We start from the raw sequence: 9,986 nt of genomic DNA on the forward strand, positions 1-9,986 counted from the left end.
GAAAATTGTTACATTATCACTTATAAAAGTGTGGAATTCCAAGTATATAGGGATGTGACACAAGTGTCTAATAATAATAACAGCTAACAGTTAAGCACTTTATACATTTTTTCTAAGCAAAGCAGAATTGCAGTAGCTCAAAAGAAACATGGGATGCACAAATTTAAAGCCATCTCCACTCTACATGTTCATATGGACTATTTGTGCCTGACCTGAGGTAGTGCCTTCCAACCTTATATTGGTCTGAATAGCTACAGTTGGACACATTGTACCTTTACCTCAACCTAGGAAGGTAATTTTGGTCGTCTTTGTGCAGACAGGACAGTGACCAACCAACTTAATAATTATCATCTCCTTTGATCCTCAGAACAACCTTGGGAAGTAGATACCATCCTATGCCCATTTTATGGATGAGGCTAACAAGTGACGTGCCCAGAGTCAAGATAGCTAGCAAGTGCTTGAGGTCAAATTTGAATTTAGGTCTTCTTGACTTAAGATCTAAAGCTATTCCCCTGATAAAGGGTTCCAGGGATATGAATAAATACCTTTCAAAAGAAATTGAGATTATAAATGAGTATTTTAAGACATACTCCAAATCAGTAAGAGTATGAGAAATGTAATTAAAACCACTCTTAGTGATTGCACTTAAAATCACAAATAATGCATAATGAAGACTAGTTGAAACTTTGGGAATAGAAAATTATTAGGGGATACTTGATAGGCATTCTTAAGCCTTTGAGGGGATGGTGGGGGGATGCTGGAGCCAATGTTTGGTGTAAGAATTTAATGCCTCATAAATTGGCAAATGGTATAAATCAGGTCTTGATTTATATATTGGCAAATGATATAAATCAGGTCCTTTGATTTTCTGAAATAGTGGTGTCAAATTCAAACAAAAATATCATTAAGGCCACATATTGACCTAGAAAATCACATATCACCATTATCTATGTTGTATTTTATATTTATTGTATTGAGCATTTCCCAATTGTATTTTTATTCTAGTTCTTCCCCACTAGGGAGTAGACCTGTGGGTCTCCTATTTGACATCTATGTTCTAGGTCATCATGGCTTTTACTACAGTTTCCGTAACTCTGGTTTGCTTGATGTTGATATTCTCATAGAGGAGAAAAGGAATTTGTATTAGCAAGGCAAAAAACACAACATAGACAATAATTGTCAGTATGCCTATGTAGTTCTGTATTGCAAAATATGAGAGACTCCATATAGAAAGTAGAAGGAGTAAAACATTTATTCAGACACCAGAGGACCAAATCCCATAATCAATAAGTCCAACCCATCCAAGCAGCAACCAACTCCTAAGACCAGTAAGCCCACTTTATCATAACAGCAAGGAACTTGAGATACAATATCACAGCATGGAGCCTGACCAACCCATTAGCCTTCTACCTCCTGCTGGGGCCTTGCCACAAATACACTAACAGCACAGCTAGCATGCCTGTTCTCTCCCTCAGTTCTAACTGCTCTCTTAGCATTTCCTGCGACACACTTTCCTTTTCCTCTCAGCAAGCTCCTCCAACCACATATGACTTAGGCTTCCTGTGATGTAAGTAGGTCACATGGCCTATTAATGAGTGGGAAAGATCTTCAAATCTAAATTGTCATTACAAAAGTATATTTTATAACTAAAAAATAATTAAGGTATCATTTAAGAGCTGTATATTCTGATCATCATATAAGCATGCCCACTTAAAATATTGCATTTGTCATGGAAGACACAAATAAAACAAAGACAAATGCCAAGGGTACGCCACTAGCATTAGGAAGTAAAACTGCAATTGGTAGAAATAGGTCAAGTGCCAAAAACTTAATTATAATGATGAATTCAAAATATTTAACACAATCTTTGGAGGTTTCTTACAGTAGTGAAAAGACTGCAGGAGCAGAATGCTATTGCTATGACAACCATTGTTAAAGTCTTTGAATAAATCGCTCTTTTTGGTTTTGATAACACTTTCAAGATATCTTACCAATTGAATTACTGGGTGATAGGTAATGATTATTTTTCAAACTTTTACTGCATATTGCCAGATTGCTTTTTGAAAAGATGCTGCAAGTTTGTGATTTCATTAGAAATGTACAGGTGTGCCTGTTTTCTTTACAACCCTGCCAGATTCAAGTTTTGTTTCTTTTAATTATTTTTGTCAATATGATGAGTGTGAAAGTAGTACCACAGAATTGTTTTTTATTTTTATGTCTTTCATTATTAATGAAGTTGACCTTTTCCCAAATGGCTATCAGTATGTCATCTCTTTTTAAAGTTTCTTGTTGCCATTTATTCATTTTGTACTTGAATTGATAATTAATTTATGGAATTATGAAATGGAGCAGGCACACTTGTTTTTGGGTACTCGCTGGGAAATACCATGACAGCAGTGGGCATTAATGCTTCATTCACACTTTAATAATGCACAGAGGGTACAAGGTGAACAGCTCAAAAAATACAGAGACAAGTGGCAAAAGGGTGGGGGGTGCAGAGGCAGATGGTGTATGGAGGAAGGTGGGGTAATGAAATGAGGCAAGGCAGTGTGGAGAAGAGAATAAGAAGGGGGAATATCACTTGTGATGGGAGCACTGGAGCAGCATGGACCCTTAGGAGATGGAAAAGTGCTCAAAGGGCAGGAATTTGGAGCCTCATTTTTCTAGGACAGAACAAATTTGTTCTTTTGCTGTTTCCTTCACAATGTGTGAGGAAAGTACTTTGGCAAATTGTGAAGTACTGTAATTTGTTCTGTGAAGTTTGGATTCGGTCAAAGGGCTGCACTTGAGGACCTAGAGGCCCACATGTGGCCTCAAGGCTGCAGATTTCTTACCCCTGTAGGGTTTTGGTGGGGAACAGACTTAACTCTTATTCATGTCACCTGGGGTTATTTCATTAGCATAGCAACATAATCTCAGTTATCAGCACCCTTGGAGTTTTGCTTGTCTTACTGCCGACATCTGGAGGTTATCTAAAGTTTGCACATCATAGGACCAAAAAAGGCCCTGACAGCAAGGCTTAGACAGCTTTCCCTATTTTAGCGCATGGTCTCAGGATGGAATTTCTGGGAATTTGAGATTTTGGGGAAATCCTTTCCCCAGTTATTATTTTCTGTAGGTTTACCAAACACTAATCTTTTGTTTTTGTTTGGTTAGATAGATGGCATGTCTGTTCCCTCTCATTGATATATTTCTCACTTTTTCCTATTTCCAGGTAGTTTTAATAATAACCATTTTGTAATGCATTTTAAAGTGTGTACTTTAAAGCCTCATCAACTTTTCTCTTCAGTGTGTCCCATGACCTTCTTGTGAATTTGTTTTTCTACATAAATTTTATTAAGATTTTGTCTAGTTCATTACAGAAGCCCTCTGTATTTTGATTGGCATCATAGTGAATATGTGAATTGATTTATGGATTGTTGAAATTTTGCTATCCAAGAACGTTGACTATCCCCCCAATTATTTGTCTTTTATTTCGGTTGTTATAGTTTTAAGCTTGTTCTTTTATATTTGTATCTTTTATATTCCTAAGTAGGCTGATTTCCAAATATTTTATCATTTCCATTATTGTAAAAAGAGAATAAGAAAATAATAAAAAAATCCATTTTTATAATAATGGAAATTAGTAAATAAGGATGTAGATGGTAATAATAACTAACATATATATCACTTTAAAGTTTGAAAAGCACTACATATTTTTGGTACTTTTGAGGTCATTTTGTGTCTTGCAACTTTAAGATACCTATTTTGTATCAATCATTCAACAAAATTAATGTTTTGATTTTCTTTTCAGAGATGTGGTACTGGATTTTTCTGTGGGCTCTCTTCTCTTCTCTCTTTGTCCATGGTGCTGCAGGAGTGTTGATGTTTGTCATGCTACAGAGACATAGGCAGGGAAGAGTCATCTCTGTCATTGTGGTCAGCATCGGATTTCTGGCTTCCATAACAGGAGCAATGATAACCAGTAAGTGGATTTGTGTAAAAACACAATTTAATTTTACAGTTTTTCAAAAAATTTGACGAGACTAAAATGTTCAATTATAATGTCCTCTTAATAGTACAGCCTTTTATATATAATTTATTTTTTTATCTCTGGAACATTGAGCTGGAGCTATAGCTATATTTATTTGTTCTTCTTCCAAACCAGAGATATTTAAACCCCAAACCTGAAACTTTAAGGGAACTCAGTAAATAGTTATGCTTGTCGGAGAAATGTTAGATCTAGAATTCAGGATTTGTGCTACTAATAACTGTGCAAATCAGAATGAATCACTTGTTTCTGTGAAAGATGCAAATGCACATAGAATTCTTCTTCCAACTTTTGTCTTAAAATTAAAGTTTCATGGGGGAGAAATTAGCTCGCTGAATTGTAGGAACTGTCAAAAAAGCCTTTTTTATGTAGTTTGTTCAACTCAGATATTTATTTAATATCTTCATTAAAATACATTATGCTAAACACTATCAGGGATACAAAAATAATAAGAGACACCGTTCCCACCCTAAAGGAATTGAAGTAAAGAGGCAGGGTATGGACAAATAACTATAGTGTTAGGCAGAATATGATAGATAATTACAGTGTGCTGGAATAGTTCATGCTGTGAGGTTATCATATCCTATCTGGGGCAATCAAGAAAGACTTCATTAATTTGAGATGGACCGTGAAGGATGGGTTAGTGTTCTACAAGTGGAAATGGGGGACTAATGCCACTGTAATCAAGGGAAACAGCATCTGCATTGCCTCAGAAGCAGGAAAACATATTTGAGAATAGTGGAGTCAGGCCAGTAAATGGCATATTTCAGCATAGGGAGAATAGTCAAAGTTTGGTTGGAGCTATATTGTTTAGGGTTCTTGAGTGTCTCATTAAGAAGTTTAGACGTAATTGAATAGATAGTGGATAATCATATTGATATATTTTTAACTTGTGTAAAAATAAACTTTGCTCAGTTTTGTTGTCTGAATTCACCTCAGAATGCTGAGTTCCCTAAGTCACCTGTTCAGAAGCTTTGTTGAAGTTTCAAAAACATACTAAACTTGATAATGTTTACTAAATTACTTTTGAGCTTGTACTGATGCTTAAACCACCTCTAGATAGTGACACACCTTTAATAAACAAATCTTTGGAAAAGTAAAAGCTACCCACTTAAATTCTTATCTTCTAAAGGAGCCCCATCTTATTTTTGTCTTGAAGAGGCTGGGAATATGGTTCCTGGTTGCTCCGAGGTTTTGTTGGATTTTTAAAAAACACAATATATTGTTTTCAGGCTTCAGTTTTAATTGAATTTGACACTTGAGGGAAATTTAATATAGTAATCATTCTTTACATGTGCAACTTGGAGAAGTTAAATGGCTTGTCTGAGGGCATAGGCCTAAGTTGGTGGCAGTGCAAGGACTAGCATTTTATTCTTAATTCACTGCACTGATGTAATACTTCTTGGTTATGAAGTTTTTTGTGTACATTACTTCAGTAGGTCTTAAAACTCTTTGCAAGGATTAGAATTCCCATTTTTGTCAATGAGCAAGCTTAGGATCAGATAGGTTGACTTGCTGAAGGTCACACATATGCATCAAGTAAGTCACAGAGCAGATATTTGAACAAAGAACTGCCTAACTCAAAATCCAGTGCTCTTACTGTGACACTAATGCAGTTAATGGAGTGAATATTATAGTTAACCAAGTTGTCATAGTATATGTAAATTATCTACTTTTAAATAAATATGTGATATGAAGTATTATAATACTTAAAACCTACTCATACCTGAATTAGAGTGAGCTTGAAGCACTTGAAGACTGTGTCAGATGAATTAAAAAATTAGCAGGCCCACTTAACTAAAAAAGTGTTCTAACACAGACCTGGCAGCAAATTGTCATTAATTCTACCACTTCTCTTCCTCCAAAGTTTCCCCCCCCACCCCCCCACCAAGAAACAGCTTACATTCAGAGAGGCTGATTGCCAGAACTGTGGCCATTAGATAGATTTTTTTTTTCTAGAAAAATTCAGGCATTGAATTTTGGTTGGCATCAGTAGAGAGATTCATCCAAATCAATTAAATCGTAGTTTCTTTTTAAAGAATATAAATTTTAAAACATTTAAACATTGTCTTTGATAATGTAGTATTCATTTAGAGTTTTGCTTGTAATGACAATCCAAAACTACATCAGCTCTTATTAAAGCAGATAGTGCGATTTAATTTAAAGAATGCTAGGTTCTGGGAGTCAAGACCTGGGTTCAAATTCTGATGGCCACTTTGTAGTTCTGTGACTATGGACATATTAATTAAACTCATTGGGCCTCAGTTATAAAATCAGGGTGGTATGCTAGATTGCCTCTAGTCTTTTCCAGTTTGAAATCTGTGGTATAGTTTTGTAATCATAGATCTTGAAGTCTTGAGAAAAACTTGTCTCTTGAACTGGTAGAGTTCAAACATTAGTAGAAAGATTAAGGCATTTTGCCAGTTATTTACCATTTAAACTATAAAATTGGAAACTAATGTTTTGTTCTGTGAATGAATAAAATTAAATTATAATTGGATCTACAGATAACATTATTTAATAAATTAACATGTTATTTTACTTCTCTTCTTTCTCCTGTAGGTGCAGCAGTAGCTGGCATTTATAGAGTAGCAGGGAAAAACATGGCTCCCTTGGAAGCGTTGGTGTTAGGGGTTGGACAGACTGTACTGACGTTAATCATCTCCTTTTCGAGGATCCTTGCAACACTTTGAACTTCTCAATTGATATAAGGAAATGCACATGCAGATTCCCTGAAAGTAGTTCCAGTGGCAAGTGGATAAGAAATTGTCTGAGAATGTGAATTGTGCCCTTCCCGCCTAGAGGCCTTCAGCTGTGGGAAAAGACTGCCCTCTAGTGTCCAAGATGTGGCACTACTTACTGCATTGCACCTTATGTGCCTCTGTCCCAGGCAAGGTGCAACTGTTCCACTGCATGTGAAGGAAGCTACAAGAAAACAGCACCTTGTTTAGCTGCCAATCAGGGTAACATGAATGATGATCATTATTCTTAACAGTGTTATGACAAAGTACAGGGACATTTCCGAAGAACTGATATGTGCCAAACTTGAATTTTTTTTTTTTAAACGCTGATCTTGTGGATGATTTGCAAGTGTAGAAGTAGGATTGCTGTGAACATATTTCACATGAATTCAGGTAAAACAGTAAGACTAACTTTTCTAATACTAAATCCCAGTAAGAATGCTGAATATCCGTTCAATATGGGTATATAATTACTTGATTTTTAATATTGAGCATTACAGAGATGTAGGGATCTAGTATAATTGTCTAGGAATAATTGTGATTTGCGTTAATTTATGTGAAAAAATACTTCATGGAAAGCTCTAAACCAATTTGAAGACTCATAAAGTAGATGTGTGGTACATTTTTCACTGTCTGAAATAAAACTCTTTTAATGGTTTTCCCTCACAAACATATACATATATATATATTCTATTCATTTATATCCAGAAGTCAGAGACTTTGTTAGTCAGACATGGATTACAGTTTGTGTATGCACAAAAATATAATTTGAACTGTTTCTTATAAATTTTGTAAAAAAAAAATCTGAAATGCATGTTGCATACCTTAACCCTTCTAAAGAAAGTATTTGCTATGTATCTCATAGGAAAGCTTTTCTTTCCTAATAATTGCAATGGGATTACACTACTTGTTGCAGTTAAATCTTGATTTTTAACAACATTTTCAAAGGTTTTCATTCAGAAGCATTAACTGTAACATGTGGCCTAAATTAGGCAGTGTGGGGGGGGAAGACCTCATTGTAGATGAGTCAAGAATATAGGTGGGGGGTGTCGGGAGGGGAAAATCATGTTTGGACTATATGGCAGCATCATAATTCTGCTGAATACAATATTTGAAATATAGATTATCAATAATAGAATTGGAAAATTGTGTGGTTCTATCGGCTTAACCCATTATTGAGTTGAGCTTGTACTTTCAGTGTGACGGTCAGGTGTTTTAAAATTTGTTTCTTTTTTCAAGTTCAAGGATTAAGGTGCTATGCATGTGAAACATGTCTTTAGTACAAAACAGTTTAAGAGGCTTTAGAATTTAAGTAATTGTTTATAGGGGGTTAGAAAATAAGGAAAACAGGAAGATGACAGAACTTAAATCTGCCTCCTGCTGAAATGTTCTATACCATTTACACTTGTGGATGACTGATAATTTGAACTAATGGGAAGAGAGGTAAATTTTAGAAGATATAAGATGATTGACAATCTCCCAAATTATTTAAGCATTGCATTCTGGCCATAATGTAGTTCATATTGGGTGTTAAGCTTACTACAAACCCCATTCAAGACTGAAAAAGTGATCTTTATTCTGTCCCTCCTCAAAATCCAAGTGATCAAAAATCTGAGCAGAAGGAAAATAAAATAGAAATTTAATAATTTATGTGGACAAAAGAGTTGTTGGGGTAGAACTATCTTAACCCTATAGTTTAGGAATCTGTAGAAATGGGACATACGAGTCTGATCTATAAATAGAAATACTTTAGCAAAGTAGTAAATGTAAATTTATTTTGATAGGTTATTAGAGCTATAAAGGAATTTAATGATCATCTAAGCAAACCCCGATGATTACAGATGAAAAAGTGAAGTGACTTGTTCTTGGTTCCAGTTACCATTAGTGATAAAGCCAGAACTAAGCTGTCTCTTGACTTCCAGTCCAGTGTACCCTGCTGCCTCCCCTTATATTCTCTCAGTTATAGAGATGTGCCCTTTTAGGCACACTAACCTAAAATAAATTTTCTAAGTCCATGAGAAAGGGTTTTTCTTCTCTTTAAGTTAGAATATATTTTCTTTATGTTTATTCTTCTTAATATTAATGAAAATAGGTCCCTGTTTTTAGTAGATATCACCAGTCACATTTTGAAGTTGGTTTTTCTTAAAACATAATGCTGAAAATTAACTTGTTTTAATGCATTTTCACTTTTAACTTAAAGATGATCACATTATAACATGCTCATTAATAATGGGCATATTCTCTATTATAAAAAATATTAACCTAGTTGAATTTATGAAACAGACCAAAGAGGTTTTCAAATTCCTGTTTTTATTGTAGTGTAGAAATATAATTGGATATGTTCATTGTATAGGGATATTGTGGTCATCTCATTACCAAGATGTTTTAGATAGGCGTTTTTCCCAATTTTAAGTTATGTTTATTTTGTTATTTGTACTGTGATTTTGTGAAGCTTACTTTTAGTGTGTTTTAAAGCAGATGATTAGTGTGAGTTTGTCAATTGTTCCAATAGCCATTTCTCTGTGGTGACAGTTTTTAGCTTAGTTTGTCTCCCATATAGAGGTTTTAATGTGTTATATAAACAATTAAGGCTGCTATAACTGAATTGTTTCTTAAACATGAGCATGTTCTAGTGGATACTTTGACTAGTGAATCACTTGAGTTAAATCTTCCAGACTTGCTTGAATTTAGGTGAAATGTTTGTACTTTGAAAACATTTCCCAGTTAGTAATGGTGAGAGGTTGTTTTCATCATAGAGCAAAAGCATCCTTATTTTCCTTCATATCTTCATTTTCCTACAGCTTGTACCTTTTAAAATTGACTGTTTCTGTTTCCCTTACTCCTGCTCCTCAGAGATCCTCCAGTTTGAATTGTATTTCTTGCACTTTGCACTCCCTTTTCACAGATGTTTGGGAAATCTTGTTTACTCTGAAGAGGGTTTCCTATTTAAGCAGTCTATGAATACCAAGTATTGAATCAGTCTTTCTTCTGCCCCATAGGCAAAACTCACCGTATAAATTACAAGTTGTCTGAGTTATTGTTGTCCATTAGGGCTGATTATCAAGTTAATTCTGCGTAGTTTTAAATAACTTACTCCTTGAGAAGATTCTTTTTGGTTACCAGTGATAAGGAAAGGTTTGTAATAGTTATTCCTTCTGTATACTTTATGGCAGAAATGATTTTAGTTCATTAATTTTTCTTCATCCCAGTAACTT

At 34.7% G+C, this 9,986-nt stretch overlaps 1 protein-coding gene across 1 annotated transcript in view; it reads left to right on the forward strand.

Annotated features, from left to right (window-relative positions):
• The window catches only part of TMEM170B (transmembrane protein 170B), a 30,528-nt gene extending 23,091 nt beyond the window's left edge, over nt 1–7,437 (forward strand). The window contains exons 2-3 of the mRNA XM_036759418.1: nt 3,794–3,964; nt 6,593–7,437. Coding sequence (XP_036615313.1) covers nt 3,794–3,964; nt 6,593–6,723 — 302 coding nt within the window. The 3' untranslated portion in view covers nt 6,724–7,437. The remainder of the gene's footprint in view (nt 1–3,793; nt 3,965–6,592) is intronic.
• Nucleotides 7,438–9,986: the final 2,549 nt, after the last annotated feature.

This window comes from Trichosurus vulpecula, chromosome 1, assembly GCF_011100635.1.
Source record: "Trichosurus vulpecula isolate mTriVul1 chromosome 1, mTriVul1.pri, whole genome shotgun sequence".
In the NCBI taxonomy this organism is placed as follows: domain Eukaryota; kingdom Metazoa; phylum Chordata; class Mammalia; order Diprotodontia; family Phalangeridae; genus Trichosurus; species Trichosurus vulpecula.